The sequence below is a fragment of the Neomonachus schauinslandi genome, chromosome 4 (genome assembly GCF_002201575.2).
Source record: "Neomonachus schauinslandi chromosome 4, ASM220157v2, whole genome shotgun sequence".
NCBI lineage: Eukaryota > Metazoa > Chordata > Mammalia > Carnivora > Phocidae > Neomonachus > Neomonachus schauinslandi.
In genome coordinates, this window is record NC_058406.1 from 171,143,751 (window position 1) to 171,162,843 (window position 19,093).

Below are 19,093 nucleotides of genomic sequence, written 5' to 3' on the forward strand. Positions count from 1 at the left end.
TCCCTGCTCAGCGGGGAGCCTGCTTCTCCCTCTACCTCTCTGTCTCTTATAAATAAATAAATAAAATCTTAAAAAAAAAAAACTTACTCTATCAAGGAATCACTGTATCTTTCTGAGTCAACACACACAATTCTGTTAAAGACATGTTACAACATGGTGAGATTTGGGGTTGCTATCCCTCTATAAAACCGTCCGATGCGGACGTATTTGGAATTAACTCCCCCCTTGCCCTGGGTTCTAGGGGCCTCTAGGATAAAACTGCTAAAGCTTCTTTTTTCACATACAAGATTCTCTCATTTCACTTGCACAAGTCGAGTCTTCCGCGTCCCGTCTGGTTCCTCCACAGCCAGCAACCCCAGCCCTGGCTTTGAAGAGGGTCTCAGACGCCTCCGGGAGACTCCCGAAGCGCCGTTCAGGGTCGGGCGGTTTACCAATTCCACGCCCTCCCGGGACTCCTTTAAGCCACCTGCGGGTGACCTCTGTCCTCCCCACCCTAACCCCATCCTCGCTCTTACCGCCGCCCAGAGCATGCCCGGCCCCGCCCTAGCGGACTCGAGCTCCACCAACACCGCCCCGCCATGGCTCCACCCACCTGCCTGGGTCGCGTCTACCCGGAATTACGCAATCCCCCTCGTCCAAGGCTCCGCCCGCTGGAAGCCCACGACGCTCACCGCTCCTCCCCCCCACACCATCCGCCCACTTCGCCCTGGCTCCGGAACCTGCACGGCGCTTCCCGCCCGGGCTCCGCCCACCGGAATCTGCAAAAGCGGCGCAGCCCGGGCTCCATCCAGCAGGAACTTGCACCGCCCTCCTGGGCTCCGCGCGCCCGGAACCTGCGTTGTTCGCTCCGCCCAGACTCCGCCTACCCGATCTCTGGCTCCAGCACCCGGGAGCTGCACCAGCTGCTCGGGCTCCGCCCCGAGGACCCTCGCGGCCCGCCGAGCGCCGGCTCCTCCCCCGAAGCCTGCCCGCGGGACTGGTGCAGTCGCTTCGCCTCAGGCCCGTGCCCTGGCCCAAGCCAGCCCGCCATGGAGGGGGATGCCCCCGCCGCTGCAGCCGCCCGCTACCAGCCGGCCAGCCCCCCGCGGGACGCCTGTGTCTACAACAGCTGCTACTGGTGAGGGGCGCGGGTGCAGCCCCCGGCATCTCCCTGGCTCCCTGGGTCTCGGCGTCGCAGCCGGGCCCCGCCTCGTCTCAGCCCCTCCCTGGGGGCGCTCTGGGCCTCCACTGGCGGGTTTTCCCGCTTGTGGGATGAGGGAGCGGGAATGGCAGCCCTCGTCTCTTGAGTGGAGCGTAGGCATTTGGAGAGGGGGGGAGGGGCGGAATTCCCAGGAATGGTAGGGTCGGTGGTGCATTACTAATGCCCGGCGCTTTTCGCTTGGACATTTCTCAGCAGATCTCAGTGCTTGGGGGCCAGGAAGGGGCGTTGGAGGCGGAGGGTGGAGCGCGGAGAACCTTTGCAAATTACTCTGCTGAAGCCTTTGTGGTTTCACACTCATTTTAATTTTGAAAGAGAATGGAGGAACGGAGATTTTGCAAATAACTTTCCCAAGGTCATCAGCTAATAGCGACCAGGAATCCATTTCAGGCCTTCTTGTACCAGAAACCATCATGAACCACCATGTTGTCATTATCATGCCCATTACATTTACATAGCACTTGCTGTATGCCAAATATTGTTTTGATTCGCTTGTGTAAACGAATTCATTTGAGCCCCACAATTACCCTAGGAGGTAGGTGTTTTTGTTATCCCCATTTTTAAAGATGAGAACACTGAGGCACAGAGGGGTGCAACTAATTTGCCTTAAGGCCACATATCTTGTGAATGAAGAAATGGGGATTTACCTGTAGAGAGTTTGGCTCTGAAGTCTACACACTATACCCCTGTCCCAGGCCACCTGTGTGGCCAAATCACCCCTCCTGGAACCTTGGTCTTTTTCACTCCCACACCCGAGTAATGACTTCTTCCCCAACCTCCAGTTGCAAAAGAAACCTCAGGCCCATCTAAAACTTCCTCCTTTAGCTGGTCATCAAACCAGTGTCACCAAGAATTTAACATTTGTTCAGCTCCGACTGCCTGTCAGGGCAAGTGCCGAGTGTTTCCATCCATGGCTCGGAGATAGGTTCTATCATTTACCTCATTTTATTAGTGCAAAGGGGGAGCCACAGAGAGGCTGCGTTTAAGATCACACATCTAGCAAGAGGTGGTGCTGAAATTGGAACTTCTGTAGTATAGGAGTCCATGATTCTTAACGACTGCACTTTATTTCTGTCTTACCTCTCAAGTAAATCCCCTTAGTTCTTGTCCCTAATGTCCATTCATTGTTTTATTTATTCATTCGATAAATGTTTATGAGGCACTTGGACTGTGTGGTGCAAATTGTAGGCACTTTGGGATACAACACAGGGTAGACAAATTCCCTATAAGATCTCGTGGTTCATATGTTTTGGTTCAGGGAAAACAGGCAAAACCAAGTAAACCATGTTTGGTGTTAAGTGTTATGAGAAAATAAAGCAAGGTAAGGGATGGTGACTCATTTTTTCATGATGGATATTTAAGGAAGGCATTGTTGATAAAGTGGTATTTGAACAGAGATCTGAATAAAAAAGGGTGGGAGCCTTGTGGATATTGGAGGAAGATCATTCTAGGCAGGGGAGCAGTGGTGCAAAGGCTCTGAGAAGGAAGTGTGCAGGAGTATTCTAGGAACAAGGTAGCTGGGACAGCTAGAGTGGAGTCATCTGGTGGAAGCATGGTAGGGAATAGACATCTCTTCAATAGATGGTCTCCTTTAAGTTCCTTCAGCCATGGGCCAGGCCCTCCTTGGCTGTCAGTGGCCTGTTCCAGTCCTTCCTTACAGGCCTCTGCCCAGATCTCTCCTATCCCCTCAGGTCCTGAACCTTAGCTGGCTTCACACTGCTGAAAGCCGTTCTAAATTCAAATGAGCCCTAGAATCACCCGGGAGCTTGTAAAGCATGCAGATCTTAGGGTCCCACTCCACAGAGAGTCTGGATGTGTGAACAGTGCAGTGGAGGAGTCTTAGGCTCGTCCATTTATCACATTTTCAGGAATACAGTCACAGACAGTGAAGTCTGTCTCCTGAGCATAGCAGGTCCTTTCAGATCTGGTCACCATGTGTTTCTCTAATCTCATTCTGAACCTGCCTTCTGTTCTAACCCAGGGCTTCTCCAGCCATGGCTTTATTGACATTTTGAGCATGCTAATGTTGTGGGAGGCTGTCCTGTGTATTGTAGGGCGTGTAGCAGCATCCCTTGCCTCTACTCACTAGATGCCTGTAGCATCCTCACCCAATTTGTGACAACCAAAAACGTCACCAGATAGTGCCAAATGTTCCCTGGGGGGCAAAATCGCCTCTAGTTGGGAACCAGTGTTCTGCCCTGTCTTAATCTATCAGGTACGTGCACCTTACTACGCTTGCTCCTGCAGGTTCTTATAACTTGAAATAAATGCCTCTTTTCTGCTTCTTTAGTCGGATGTTATTAATCTGTTCAGATCTAGCTGAAAGATAATAGTGGTAACCGGTATTTGTGTGGCACTAGGTGGTTTGCAGAGCATGTCTAATTCAGTTGTAATTGTTTGTATTCTTTGAACAGTTGAGCACCTGCTGTGTGTCAGGGATCCTTCCCTTCTGCATGCTTCTCTGACCTCAGCCCATCACCAGTAACCCTTGCAGAATCTTGACCTTAATGCTGCTTTGTTAGTCTTTCTGCTACAAAATAATCAACCAGTAGGTTGGAACATTATTATTACAATCCCCCTCTTTTTTAAAGAGGTGCTAGGACTCACACCAAAGCTGAGGGTCTTCCTATCCCAACAGTAACTCCCAGCATTTCCAAGTATAAGCGCCCCCACCCCCCCTTTTAAGTAGGCTCCATGCCCAGCGTGGAGCCCAACACAGGGCTTGAACTCACGATCCTGAGATCAAGACCTGAGCTGAGATCAAGATTTTTTTTTTTTTAAAGATTTTATTTATTTATTTGAGACAGAGAGAATGAGAGAGAGAGAGCACATGAGAGGGGGGAGGGTCAGAGGCAGAAGCAGGCTCCCTGCCGAGCAGGGAGCCCGATGCGGGACTCGATCCAGGGACTCCAGGATCATGACCTGAGCTGAAGGCAGTCGCCTAACCAACTGAGCCACCCAGGCGCCCGAGATCAAGATTTGGATGCTTAACTGACTGAGTCACCCAGGTGCCCCAAGGCCCCCCTTTTTTAAACATCAAATGTTTCTTGAGATCCTCCTATATGATATTAATTGTACTTGTAAAAAATTGATAAAAAAGGACTACAGATTCAGTGACGCCTATGTTTAAGTTTTTTTTTCTCTTTGTAACATTCACACATACTTGAAAAATAATAGACAAAGTTTGTCCATCCACATATGTACTCAGCTTGCCAACAGTATTTGTGGTACGCTCGGATTCTCAAACTCTTCGTGTTAACTCTGTGCTCATCCTTGGGACTGGAGGAGGGGAACAAACAATGAGAAGCCACTGACCAATACCTCCTCCATCCTCCTGTGTCCCTCAAAATTAATGACTCTCTCTTCTATGCATCTTTTATGGCCTTCTCTGATGCTTGCTTATTTATGGATCTGTATGTCTCCTCTCACTGTCTGTGAACTCTAATTTATCATTACATCCTCCAAGCACTTAGCATAGTGCTTTTACATCATAAGCTCTTGACGATGTCTTCGATCAACTCCAGAATGTCTACAGGCTGGACAGAAAAATGTCTTCTGAAAACTTGGTCTTAGAACATCCAGGTTCCATGTTTGGAAATTAGGCTTTGACAGATTGAGTCACGAGTATGAGCAGAGTGTTGATGCAGCTCATTTTGAACAAAGGTGAGGTGTGGCTCTTTAGAAAAAGATAAGAATCCAGAGGCTGAGCTATGAATACTGCCAGCAATGATTGATTTTGCCTGTGTGGGACTGTGCCTGTGGCTACCAGTGTGGCTTGGTTTGATGCACTGGGCATTGCTTTACTTAGGTGATTCTGACTACTGCTTTAAATATCTAAAGGCGTGTCATAGAGAAAAGGAGATTCATCTGGGGTAGAAGTATAGGAAGATGGATTTCAGTTCAGTATGAGAAAGGACTTCCTAAAAGTCAGAACCTCTTTTGTACCAGAGGGATGCAGGGAATCCTACTTAGAGTCTCCCTCCAAAAGAATTCCTCGGCATATCATGTAACTGCTCCCCGGTCCTTTCCAGCCAGAAGCCCTCCTCCCCAACACACTCATCCTGCCCCATTCCTAAGGGGAGCAGTGAACCAATATTAACTAAGATTTGTCAAGTATTTGATTATCCCCATTTTACGCATTGATTATCCCCATTGATTTGTCAAGTCTATGATTATCCCCATTTTACGCATGAGAAAAGCAGATACTCAGGTCAGGATGTTCAAAGCTTCTTACCTCATAAGTGGCTGAGTTGGAATTCCAGCTGTATCTCAAGTCCCTGGATCCAAAACTTAGGGAGTATTGATGTAGCATCTTATCAGTTATAAAATGCCTTCATGTGCAAGCACTACTGGGGCAGGTAGCGAGCATTCTGTTTGGAGAGAGGTCGGCACACAGTATAAATTGGGTCACACCTTGTTGGGGATGTTTTAGAAGAGGGTCAAACATCAGTCAGTTATTCGATGAGGTGGTGTTTAAAATCTCTTCCAACTTTTTTATGTCTTCATCAGTCTTCTGTTCAAATTTGAAAGACACAGAGCACTATTGCTTAATTGTGCTGATTAAACTATTACTTTATTTCAGTGAAGAAAATATTTGGAAGCTCTGTGAATACATCAAAAACCATGACCAGTATCCTTTAGAAGAGTGTTATGCTGTCTTCATATCTAATGAGAGGAAGATGGTAAGTTGGTGAGTGATTGCAGAAAGAGAACAAGAGACTTATGGTGACAATAGGAACTAAATATAGTATGGGGTCAGCACTGTCCCAAAATGTGCTTTATAAAATACAGCAACATTTTAAAGTTTATTTTTGAATGAGTTGTTGTTGTTTTTTTTTTTTTTTCCTTTCAGGGCACAGTTGAGTTAGAAAAGTTTAGTCCCTTATTTGTAGGTCAAGAAATAGATGACGGGGAGCGCCTGGGTGGCTCAGTCGTTAAGCGTCTGCCTTCGGCTCAGGTCATGATCCCAGGGTCCTGGGATTGAGTCCCTCATCGGGCTCCCTGCTCCACGGGAAGCCTGCCTCTCCCTCTCCCACTCCCCCTGCTTGCCTTTCCTCTCTCGCTGTGTCTCTCTATGTCAAATAAATAAATAAAATCTTTAAAAAAAAAAAAAAAAAAAGAAACAGATGACGGTATACACAGATTAAGTCCCCTCTCTTTAGGTATTAAGTTAGAGCTTTTTAAATTGCTTAGGCTAGAGCCACATACTCTCAGGTTTGAAGTAAAGATGTTTTTGTCTCTGGAGTTTAAATAAAATTATGGTAAATTTACATGAAGTATTAAAAAAGCAAGCCTTTAAAAAAAAGTAAGCCCTTAATATTTTGTAAAGCACTTTAAAAAAATATTTAAAGATTTATATTTTTAAGTAATCCCTACATCCAGTGTGGGGCTTGGACTCACAACCCCAAGGTCAAGAGTCACACATGCTACCAAATGAGCTAGCCTGGCACCCTGGGAAGCACTTTTTTAAGCATCATTTCATTTGATGCTAATGGAAACACGGTAAAGTAGGCAGGCTTCAGACAACTATCTCCATTTTATAGATGAAGAAATAGAGGCTCAGAGAGGTCCCACAAATAATGTAGGAAAGCAAGACTTGAACCTTCCAGGCCTTCTGATTCCCTGTTGAGCTCTCGGTCTACTCTCCAAAGAACATCAGATAATTTTTGCATTTTCATTGTTAAGAACACTTGGAAGGATTTAGATTTCTTCTTCATTCACCTGATTGTTGGTTGCTTAGAAATATTTTATATTTTTGTATTGCTTTAAAGAATGTAGTAGTGGTATAACTGAAGTTGTGCCTTATGAAATTGATTATATTTTGTAGATACCTATCTGGAAACAACAGGCAAGACCTGGAGATGGACCTGTGATCTGGGTAAGATGGTAAATTCAGAGAGCTTCTGGTGCATTAGTACTTGTAATTCCTGAGTAGTCTCTATGTTTTGTTAAAGCAGAAGTGGTTAGAGCAGTAGAGAAAGGCTATGATAATTATTGATAATTGACCTCTTGGGAATAGATGTTATTTTGTCTAGGGTAGTACTTACAGACACGTTTTCATTTAATTTTATTATTACAGGAAAGATTTTATTTATTTATTTATTTTTTTAGATTTTTTTTTTAATTTTTTTTTTATTTTTTGACAGAGAGAGAGAGACAGCGAGAGAGGGAACACAAGCAGGGGGAGTGGGAGAGGGAGAAGCAGGCTTCCCGCTGAGCAAGGAGCCCGATGTGGGGCTCGATCCCAGGACTCTGGGATCATGACCTGAGCCGAAGGCAGACGCCTAACGACTGAGCCACCCAGGTGCCCCTTTATTTTTTTAATTATTATTTTTTTTAGTGAGGTCTACGCCCAGTGTGGGGTTTGAACTCATGACCCCAGAATCAAGCTTTACATGCTCTACCGACTGATCCAGCCAGGTGCCCCATATAGGAAAGATTTTAAATAGCTGATGTGGCAGATATATTTGTGATCTCCTAGGCTGTTATCCATTTAACACTGGAAGGAACTTCAGCAATATCTAGTCCAGCTGCAATTAGAATTATCTGGATATCATTTTAAAAGTATAGGTTTCTGATTTAGTTGATTTAGAGAAGGTTCAGGAGTTAGTGTTCTTAGCACACTTGTGAGTGACCATGACTAGCATTTGAAAAACCTGGATCTACTGCAGCCCTTCCATTTTTCAGGTGAAGAAACAAGCCCCAAAGAAGAGTGAGAAGCTCGAAGTTATCTAGCTGATCAGTGGCAGGACTGGGTCTCAGCCTGCGGTCCTTTCTAGTACACATCTAAGTGTCGCCTTAACCTGTCCCCCTGAAGAATTGTTTATGCTAATAACACAAAGATAAAGTAAAAGAAAAACTCCATTCCTGATAATGTAACCAGCATCTATTTCTGATACTTGTTTAAAATAAGGTATCATGTGAATTGGTTTCATCCATTTATTTAACCTATATTTAAATAGACTAAAATCCCTGGCCTCACAGAGCTCACATTCTTGCCTCCTTTACCAGCAGGTGATTGCGGTGCTAATATTAAAGCCCAAACCCAGTTTTGGAGTTAAGTCCCAGTCCCCCCATTGGTGGCTTTATGAACTGGACGTGTTATTTATCTTCTTATCTTCACTGTCCTCCTCTGGCCAGTTGCGAGTCTTAAGTGACATAATGCGTGGGAGGCATTATTCTGGTACCTGGTACAGTGTCTGGTACTGGTGCACAAGCTTTTCTTGTTAGCAACAATAGCTACGTAACCCTTGTTGCAGACTGTCCACGTGCCCTAGAAGTCATCCCTGTTGCTGAACCACTCAGCTGACTTTGAGGCATGGTCTGTCTTCTCGTTTTAGAGAAACTTGCAGGGAAAGGACCTGTGGTCATGTCCCCCTTATATAGCATCTCATGGCACCCCAGAATGAGATTTCTGTTACAAGAAGTCCCCTCACACCTTCCGGCAAATGTATCTTTGCCTCACTGCTGTCCTGCTGTAGGAAATCAGTACCCCGAGTGGGTAGAGACACCCAGTCCCAAGAAGCTGATCGCCTTCTAGGTGGGTTTCCCTCCCCCTAGCCCAGCTTGGTCTCGTCCAGGCATCTGGGCAGGTGCTGAACCCAACTCAGAGAGTGAGGCTGCCGCTTGATCTGTATTCCCTGACTCCACATCTGTGCTATAAAGGCAACTTGGAGTTGAGGCTTGCTTTCCCTCTCCAGTTCACCAGCCATCTGGGATGTGGGGGTATGGACCCAAACTAACTGGGAGGTTGTGGATATTCATTACTTACGCGTTTTGCACAAGTTGTGCTTTCTTCCCGGAACACACTCCCCTCAGGCAGGACTCAGCCGGGGCAGCCTTTCCTCAGTGACCTGTTCCTTGGCTTTTGGGCCCCATTCCCCTCCCTTTCTGGGTTGGCTTTTAAAAAGTGTTTACGTAGGTAATCTCCTTAATTGTCCCAGCAGCAGTCTGCGGGAAGGGGAGGGGCCAAGGTTTGACCTGAAGGCCCTCACCTGTAGCCTCCTGCTCTTTGCCACCCTCACGCTGTCCGCAGCACTTGACTGGTCCCCACTCTCTGCTCCGCGAGCTCCTCGAGGGTCAGGACTTTCCTTTCTCATCTTTGCATCTTTACTTCAGTTACACAGTTTCTCACAGACAATAGAGAATATGCACTTCAAAGCCGCTGGAATAGGAGGGAGATGATGTCAAGAGAGAAACAGGTTTTGGATGAGGCAGAGGCTGGAGACTCCTGGAGAGAGCCAGCACGCAAGCGATGGTTGCGGCGGGGGAGAGGTGGAAAGCTTGCTGCGGAAGGACGGGAATAACACGGACGCACCCAGTGGAAGGGGGGCCGCTCTCACTTTATTTATGTGGAGGGTAGCATGCATTAAGGGGAGTGCAGGGCATAACCATCCATTTCTGATGCTATTTTTGCCTTACGAAGATAGCACTGGAGCCAAAAGAAGCTCTTTAGGCTTTGATGGCAGAGCATCTCCAGTCTTAATTAATCACCTTCCTCCCATCGTAGGGTCGATGAAACAACGTTTGAGAAAGTGCTCTCTAAGCCCTGAAGTACTAGAACTATAGGGTGGTGGGACTAATGCGGTACTATGAGCCTTTTATCTCCCAGTCCTGTGCTCTGTAAGAGCGCCTTTCTTCCGAGGGACTCAGAGCATCTGACTGCCCTCATGCCCCTTCATAACTTCCCTCCCGTCCCTTCTAGCCATTAGCTGGTGTTGGGCAGTGCCCAGCGTCGGGGACTGAGTGGTGCGTCCCAGCCGAGCCGCACAGGGGACACTGTCTTCATCTTTCCTCCTTAATGGCTACAGACTGGGGTTGGCCTGTTTAACAGCAACAACGCTTTAAAGTTCTTCTTTCACATTGCAGGCTCGCCCAAGCAATCCCCTTTGTTAATACTTGGAGGGTATCCTTGCACCTTTTGCTCTGTATTCATATGCATGCATGTGTACTTTAGAATGCACATGTGTGTCTTTGTATACACATAGCTTTTAAAAAAATAATGTACATATTTTGCAATTTACTTTTCCCATCCGACTATGTAACATATCCGTTTTCCCATTTTCTGCATAAATTTACCTAAGTTTTTTTTTTTTTTTTTGGTGGCTGCATTGTGGTTTATTTCTCTCATGGTGGGCTTTTGGTTGTTTCTGAATTTTCACTATTGTAACCAGTGCTGCAGAGATTTTCTTTGTATATATATATACCTTTACATGCATATGGCCATTTTTTTTCTGTAGGATGGGTTCCTAGAGGTAAGATTGCTAGGTCAAAGGGTATACATTTAATGTATATGAACATTTCCACTACTTATTTAAGTGTTCCCTGTCACTGGACATTTAGTCTTTTTGGGGGGTTTTGTGTTTGCTTTGTTTTATTTTGCTATTTTAAAAAGGGTTGTATTAGTCTTGTATTCATTGTTAATGATTATATATGAGTTATTACTGTGACCTTGGAATTCACCATCATGAAGTAACTTGGTTAACCTCAGCAACTTTTACTTCTAGGATTACCATGTTGTCCTGCTTCATGTTTCAAGTGGAGGACAGAGCTTCATTTATGATCTTGACACTGTGCTGCCATTTCCCTGTCCATTTGACACTTACGTGGAAGATGCCTTTAAGTCTGACGAGGACATCCATCCACAGTTTAGAAGGTGAGGAGATTCAGGATGGATTTACCTACTTTCTGAAGTTAGACCTTGACAGTTATACAGAGAGTTTGTGTGAGTGTGTCTGTATGTGATTTTCTATTTCTTTGGCATTTGTTTTGCAAAGATCACTTGATTTGGCATCACCATTGAGTTGATATTTAAAAATGATGTGCTATACAGAAGATTCAAAATGGTTTGAAGTTTTAAGAGTTGTCCAACATATAAAAGGTTGGCATTCTTTTAAAAATGTGTGTGATGAGATCCCAAATGTTTTCTGAAAGCCATTTTGGGGATTTCTGTCATACATGTGTATGTGGGTGGGTGGGTGGGTGTGTGGGTTGTGACCTTAATGATGAGAAAATTGAGGGGTCTGTGATGGCAGGACCTGAATATTATGCCCTTTACGCCTGAAACACAATTGAGTAAATAAAGGCACCTGGATATATTTCTGTTCCTGTGTAGTTTTGGATTTCAGCTGATCCTTTCTCAAGGTTTCTTTAACAGGTGATAAAGCTGCATAGGTATTTGTGTATTACTAATAGTACAAAAATGCCTGGGTACTTTCGTGTATGTCATAGAAAATGAGTCTGTATAAAAATTGAGTGGGAATTTTACTATGAAACCTTCTAATGTAAATGAATGTTGCCTTATCTGCAGGAAATTTAGAGTGATCCGTGCAGATTCGTATTTGAAGAACTTTGCTTCTGACCGATCTCACATGAAAGATTCCAGTGGGAACTGGAGAGAACCTCCTCCATCATATCCCTGCATTGAAACTGGAGGTGAGCCAAAGATGCCTTCTCATAGAGGTTTCTGATCACCGTGCAGATCAGCATTGCCTCTTAACCAGGGACAAGAAGTGTGTGTTATTCTTTGTATGAAACTCCCTGAGTCGTAAGAAGGTAAGAGGGAGCACAGATGTGCGTATTTATTAGGTTCAGAAATTGAGGCACAGAGAACAAGACTGGAAAGCGTAAGAGCTCGCAGGGAGGGGAGGTGTTCAGGAGCAGAACCACGAGAGCTGCACGCCGCCTTGCACACTGCCGGGGTGTTGTGCCTCCTGCTGGGACACGGCCTCAGGAGGTCTGCGTGCTTGGGTCATTTAACAGTGGGACAAGTAGCACCTTGCCATGGTGGGGTTTCACGTGAGGGTGAAAGTCCCTAGGGCATCCTTGCGATATGTGAAATATCATTTCCCTGGCTCTGTGATAAAATCTGCATTAGAAGGAAGTGAGATCTAGCAGGTTTTATTGTACCACTCATCACATTTATGTGCTTTTAGGCATCAGTCCAATTAATTTCTGAGATTTAAGTAGATAAAGAGTTCTTCACCCTATTACTATTGTTTGGCATTCACACGAGCTTGAAACGTTATTGATGATTGTAAGTAATTCTCAACGTTTGCCATTTCTTGGTGAGGTCATCCCGTCGTGGGGATGGGACCTTCTGTGTGAAAGTGCTCTGTAAGCTATACAACATACCAGAAAAATAGGACAGTGGCATTCAGAGTTGAGCAAGGAAGAAAATAAATATATTTGGTGTATTTGAAAACTGAAAGAGGATTCAAACTGATTTTTGAGGCTCTCTCTGAAAAACTGTCTCTCATGATTTTAAACATTTATATTGGAGTTGCTTTTGGGTCTGCCAGCCTGCTTGCTAGCCTCAGCGTTAGCATTGGGGACAGCTCCTAGGTTAGGAGGGGGTGTCATAGATATTCCTTTTAGTCTCAGGCAACCTGCCGTATAGGGTGTGGCCTGGGACAGTGTGCCTTCAGCCACCCGCCATTTCTCTTTCAGACGTGAGCACCCAGCACAGAGCCTAGCACATAGTAAGCACTCAGTAAACACCAGCCTGTCAGCCCGGATCCTCTTTGAGTCATTCCTTTTGGTTTTGATGACTAATGCCCAGTAGATGCTATTTTGTGCCAGGCTTTGGTGCCAGCCACTTTACATAGTAGTTTAATAGAATTTTTACCACAGCTCAGGCAAGCGTTATTTTCCACATTTGATAGATGTGTAAAGTGAGGTGCATGAAGATTAAGCCCTTTGCCTCAGATGCACAGCTAGGCAGGATGAGGAGGGGGCATGGTGGTGGTGGTTTCTGCCTTGTGTGTGGTTTAGTTCATCAGGGACCTCCTGAACTTAGATCGAAACTAAAAGGAATCTGCTCTGAAGTGTGGGGTGAACATATGGGTCTCCCATGTCATAATTTAACGACATTGTAATGTTCTCTCATGTGGTAAACTCAGTACTTCAAATGCTGTGTTTATCAAAGGAATGTAAGGAATGTATTTGAAGTTAGGATAAGTGAGAATTACTTTTAGCTAATTAGTAGTGTTTTATAAAAAAATAAAAAAGGTTAAAAAAAGAAAAAAATGGTTCAAGAAAAATATTGAACCCTAATGCCTGTTTCAGATACTTTAATAGCACTTCCCTCCATCCCCTGCATTCAGTGGTGGGATTGACTCTTAGGGCTTGAATTTAGTACATTTGATATGTTGACCATTAGGATTATATGATTAATAATTTTGGTGGCCATATGTCTGCAAGACCACTCTTTTCAGTTCAGCATTTAGTGTATTTTATTTTTATTTTTTTAAAGATTTTATTTATTTATTTGACAGAATGAGAGAGAGAGCACACGAGAGGGGGGAGGGTCAGAGGGAGAAGCAGACTCCCTGCCGATCAGGGAGCCTGATGCGGGACTCGATCCAGGGACTCCAGGATCATGACCTGAGCCGAAGGCAGTTGCTTAACCAACTGAGCCACCCAGGCGCTCAGCATTTAATGTATTTTAAAGAAAGGAACTATTTTTTTTTTTCCCCCGATGAGAAGGAAACAAATTTATAGTCGTATCACCTTGCCCTGAAGAGTCAGTTCCAGCACTAGCCACTGATGGCTCAATTTTTAAAGACACTTCCTAAGTCTTGGGCTGAATTATAGAGCACACCAAATTTCCCCCTCTTTCTGAGTCCTTTCCTGCCTCTTGTCCGCATATACCTCCGATCTTCTTGCTTCCTAATGTCTAGTAACACTGGCTAATTTGAGCCAAGCTGGAGGATCAGTGTTAGGTAAACAGAAATGTTATAGTGCCTCATGGGGGAGATTAGAAGAGACAGATGTTTATTTATTATACCTTGATCTCTAAAAAAAATTTTCTTTATATTTTGTGTTTAATACATTGATCTTTTTACATAATGGATGGCTACAGATAGTAATCAGTTTTTATTTAATTACATTAAAAAGTCTTAACAAAACAGAAAAGGGGGGTGCCTTAGAAAACAAATATTGTTATTTCAAAAGCTGAGATTTCTTTTAAAAGCAGTTTGTTAAAAATTTTTGCAGACTTTTACTGCCCTCTGTAGAGTCTGGCATCCATCCACCCAGGTCAGTAGGAACTGCCACCCCATCTTTCCTGACAGGTGCCTGTCTTCCCTTTATTTCCGGTTACGTGGTAATCCAGCATTCCCAGCTCTCTGATGACTTCAACTAAAGTTCTGTGTTTGCTGATAGCCTTTTTGTTAGAAGGGTGTTAGCAACTCTGTTTCTAGTTTTCTACATTTTCTGTGCTTATCTGCATTTTTGAAAGATACAGTTGTGGGGTCACGGTCACGTAAGCTAGGCTTACATGCTTTTGCTTTCAGTTGTTTAAAGGCGTCTCTCGTTTTCTGCTTGGGTGGGCTCTGATCTTGTATTTGTTTCTCTGAATGCTTTCCACTCTCAATATTTTTAAAGGTTTTTTTCTTTGTCACTAGTTCTTAGCATTTTGATTAGGATGGATTGTAGTGTAGTTTCCTTTAGGTTTATTCCACTTGAGGCTTGTTAAGATCCTGAGATTGGTGGATTTATAGTTTTCATCAAATTTGAAAACTTTTGGCCATTATTTCCTTGCACATTTTTTTCTGACCACCGACCCTCTTTTAAATTCTTGTCCTTCAGCTACACATGTGTTAGATGGCTTGATATTATTCCTGTAGGTCAGTGATGTTCTTCTTTTTTTCCAGACTTTTTCTGTACATGCTTAATTTTGAATAATTCTTTTTTTTTTTTTTAAGATTGTATTTATTTATTTGACAGAGAGACCGCGAGAGAGGGAACACAAGCAGGGGAGTGGGAGAGGGAGAAGCAGGCTTCCTGCGGAGCAGGGAGCCCGATATGGGGTTTGATCCCAGGACCCTGGGATCATGACCTGAGCCGAAGGCAGATGCTTAATGACTGAGCCACCCAGGCACCCTGAATAATTCTTTTATCTTGTCTGTAAATTCATCGCTCTCGTCTTCTGCATTCACTAATTTGTTGTTAATCTCATCCAGCACATTTTTTTAAATTTTATATATTTTATTTTTTTATGTCTAGAAATTCCATTTTGGACTGATTTAATGTCTTTCATTTCTTTCTGTCTTCATCATGCTCATGTTTTTCTCTACCCTTTTGAACATATGGGGCGTGTTTATAATAGCTGCTCCTTGTCTGCTAGTTCCATTATTTCTGTCATTTTAGTCCATTTCTGTTGATTGAAATTTCCCCTGGTTTTGGGTCATATTTTCCTGTTTCTTTGTGTGATTTGTAAAATTTGGTTGGAGGCTGGACTTTGAATTTATGTTGTCAGTTGCTGGGTCTTGAGGTGCTTTTTAAAAACAGTGTTGGCATGCAGTTAAATTACTGGGAGTCAGCTGGGTCCTTTCAGGGCTTGTTTTTAAGCTTTTTTAGTGCAGGTCCAGAGCAGCCTTTCATCTAGTGTTAATTTAGCCGCAGTGCTCTGATGCAGCCCTTCTAAGGACTCTACCAAATGCTCATGCCTTACAAGTTCTCTCTCCCTTGGCTGGGGGGTGGGGGGGACTGTGGAAGTTCTGGCAGTTATTAGATCGACTACATTCTGGGGCTTCTTTCCTGGCCCCAGGAGGTCAGTCCCAGCCAAAGACTTGGGTGTGTGTTGTGGTCGGGGGGGGGGGGGAAGGGTGGGGGGGGGGTCCGCTCTGCACCCCCCTCTCCTGTACTCTGCCTCCTAGGTCCAGCTGCCCGGGCCCTCCCGAACTTAGATGTTTGTCTTCTCACCTCAGGAAGACTGCCACGCTGGGTGTGTTCCCCTCTGTGTGCTGGGCTCTGGACACAGCCCCCGAGGCCAGTAAGCTGGAGGGATCCAAGGGCTTCCCTTATTTGTTTCTGCTTTCTTAGGAATCCCAGGTGTGTGCTGCTTATTGTCCCAACGTCTGGAAAGAGTTGCTAAATATATTTGCACGGTTTTCTATAGGTTTATGGTGGAAGTGCAGTTTTTGTAACAATTTTTTGATGGGCAGATACAACAATATGTACATACTTAAAAATTTTTTTTAGTGTGGAGAATTTAAATCATATACCAAACTAGACAAAATAGTATGTCAGACTTTCAACAGTTATCAGTTCATGGCCAGTCAATTCATTTGTATCCCATCCACTTTCCCCCTTCTCGTATTATTATTATTATTTTTAAAGATTTTGTTTATTTATTTGACAGAGAGAGACACAGCGAGAGAGGGAACACAAGCAGGGGGAGTGGGAGAGGGAGAAGCAGGCTTCCAGCTGAGCAGGGAGCCCGATGCAGGGCTTGATCCCAGGACCCTGGGATCATGACCTGAGCCGAAGGCAGACACTTAACGACTGAGCCACCCAGGTGCCCCTTGTATTATTTTGAAGCCAATCCCAGATACTGTGTCATTTCAACTCTTAATATTTCAGTATGGATCTCCAAAATATAAGGCTTTCTTTTTTTTTTTTTAAATATGACCATTGTACCATTATTACATCTAAAAAAAGTTAACAGTAATTCTTTAAAATCATCATATAGCTCTCTAGCCAGTGGTCACATTCACAGTTATAAAGTCATAAAGTTGGGGCACCTGGGTGGCTCAGTTGTTAAGCGTCTGCCTTCGGCTCAGGTCATGATCCCAGTGTCCTGGGATCGAGCCCCACATCGGGCTCCTTGCTCAGCGGGAAGCCTGCTTCTCCCTCTCCCACTCCCCCTGCTTGTGTTCCTGCTTTCACTGTGTCTCTCTCTGTCAAATAAATAAATAAAATCTTAAAAAAAGAAAAAAGTCATAAAGTCATCATGCTTTTTTTTTTTTAAAGATTTTATTTTTAAGTAATCTCTACACCCAGCATGGGGCTCGAACTCATGATCCTGAGATCAAGAGCCACATGCTCTACTGACTGAGCCAGCCAGGTGCCCCCATATCATCTTTTTTTTTGTACAGTTTGTTTTTTTGAGTCAATGTCCAAATGAAAGCCCTACATTGTGTTTGGTTATGTCTCCTAAGAGTCTTTTTTAATATATAGATTCCTTGCCCAACTCTTTTTTTCTTATGTATTTGTTGAAGAAACTGGGTCTGGGAGAAGCAGTCTGGATTTTGCTGATTGTATCTCTTTTGTAGCCTCTGAATTTCCTGTAATTGGCAGTTGAATCCAATAAATTGGCAGTTTGATTATTCATGCTTTTTTTTGTTTTTAAAAATTTTATTTAGAATCAATTAATTAACATATGATGTATTATTAGGTTCAGAGGTAGAGTTTAGTGATTCATTAGTTGCATATAATACCCAGTGCTCATTCCATCAAGTGCCCTCCTTCATGCATTTTTAAGTTTTTATTTTGAAATAATTTTAGACTTCTGAGAAATTTGCTAAAACACTATTGAGCATTCCCATATACCTTTTACTCAGATTCCACTAATGTTGAATTTTATATAACCATAGTGTAATTATTGAAACCAAGAAAATGCTGTAGTTGATATAAATATATTGATCCAGGGCACCTGGGTGGCTCAATCAGTTAAGCGTCTGCCTTCGGCTCGGGTCATGATCCCAGGGTCCTGGGATCGAGTCCTGCATCGGGCTCCCTGCTTGGCGGGGAGTCTGCTTCTCCCTCTGCCTGCCGGTCCCCCTGCTTATGCTCTGTCTGTGTCAAATAAATAAATAAATATTAAAAATATATATATATTGATCCAGTACTGTTGACTTACCTTACTTAACTTTTCCAAGTCTTCCCACTAATTTCTTTTCTCTGGTCCAGAATCTACCCCACGACATTACATTTAGTTGTCCTGTGTCCTCAGTCCCCCTGCAATCTCTGACAATTTCTTTTTTTTCCCTTTCCTTTTATAACTTTTACAGTTTTGAAGAGTACCGGTCAGTTATTTTGTAGAGTGTCCCCCCAGTTTGGGTTTGTGTGATGTTTTGTCATGATTAGATTGAGTTACATGTTTGAGACAAGAATACTGCAGAAGTGATATTGAACCCTTCTCCACTTGAATACTTTTCCCTACTTTTGGTCTCTGGGTTGTTTTATTGTGTTTTCAATGGACATTTCTTTCATGAATTTTTTAGATTCCAAAATGAACCTGAATGATTTTATCAGTATGGATCCTGAGGTAGGATGGGGAGCTGTCTACTCCCTATCTGAATTCGTACATCGGTTTGGCAGTCAGAACTACTGAACTTGACATCTGGATGTAGAACCATGGAGAAATTCTAGGACACGAACAGTTCATCCCTTCATTGGGGACAGCAAACACTATGGTACATTTGGCTTGGAATTATATTTTCCTCTTTTAATTCAGTTGAGTTGAAACATGAGTGAACAAAAAAATTAAAAAAACCATGGTTTTTTTTTTTTTGGATATGTTAGGTTGAAACTTGATATAGTGTATATTTGCTAAGATATTCCAACACTCATTTGTTAAAACATGTGATAACTTATGCCAGTAATTGCTTTTGTTATGATAAATGTGTGGACTTTGTGTCTGTTCTGGATGTTTTGTTTTTCTCCAGCTACACTGTAAGCTCCTTGAGGGCAAGGCTGTGGCTCATTTCTCTGTGACTCCCTCATGCGCCTCAAAGTTGCCCATAAAATGCGTGCTGGTGATTGTACTGCTGCTTGAAGAGGGCTGGTACTGTGAGCTGAATCAGCAATAAGTATTAGTCTTTCTGGACTATTATGTTCTTAAGAAAAGATTGCAGCCCTCTCAGGCTTGAGTGTTATTTGGCCTATTTATATATGTTTTTTAAATAAAATTGATTTAAAAGTAATTTTGTTTTGAAGATTTTGTGTCACCCTTGATGATCTGAGATACCCAAGAATATCTTACTTGTAGATGGGAACATTACTTAAAATACATGTATCGATCTTCCTTCTTGAAGATGTTTTGGAAATTTGGCTTTCGTCATATAATTCCAAATAAAAGATGTTTGGCACGAAACCGGCATATACAGC

General features: G+C 43.6%; 1 protein-coding gene across 1 annotated transcript; it reads left to right on the forward strand.

The window, feature by feature from the left end:
• Positions 1–871: 871 nt before the first annotated feature.
• Positions 872–18,904, forward strand: NTAQ1 (N-terminal glutamine amidase 1). Its single transcript, XM_021688430.2, has 6 exons — positions 872–1,117; positions 5,781–5,880; positions 7,026–7,076; positions 10,705–10,853; positions 11,508–11,632; positions 18,208–18,904. Exons 1-6 carry the CDS (start codon positions 1,029–1,031, stop codon positions 18,315–18,317), a joined length of 624 nt encoding a protein of 207 aa, XP_021544105.1. The 5' UTR covers positions 872–1,028; the 3' UTR covers positions 18,318–18,904.
• The last annotated feature ends 189 nt before the right edge of the window (positions 18,905–19,093 follow it).

Bases quoted from the DNA above. Each gene is read 5' to 3' on its own strand.
- NTAQ1 (XM_021688430.2), top strand. From the start codon at position 1,029: ATGGAGGGGGATGCCCCCGCCGCTGCAGCCGCCCGCTACCAGCCGGCC. The intron at 5,881-7,025 runs GTAAGTTGGTGA...TATATTTTGTAG, and splicing joins TATCTAATGAGAGGAAGATG to ATACCTATCTGGAAACAACA. The intron at 10,854-11,507 runs GTGAGGAGATTC...CCTTATCTGCAG, and splicing joins ATCCATCCACAGTTTAGAAG to GAAATTTAGAGTGATCCGTG.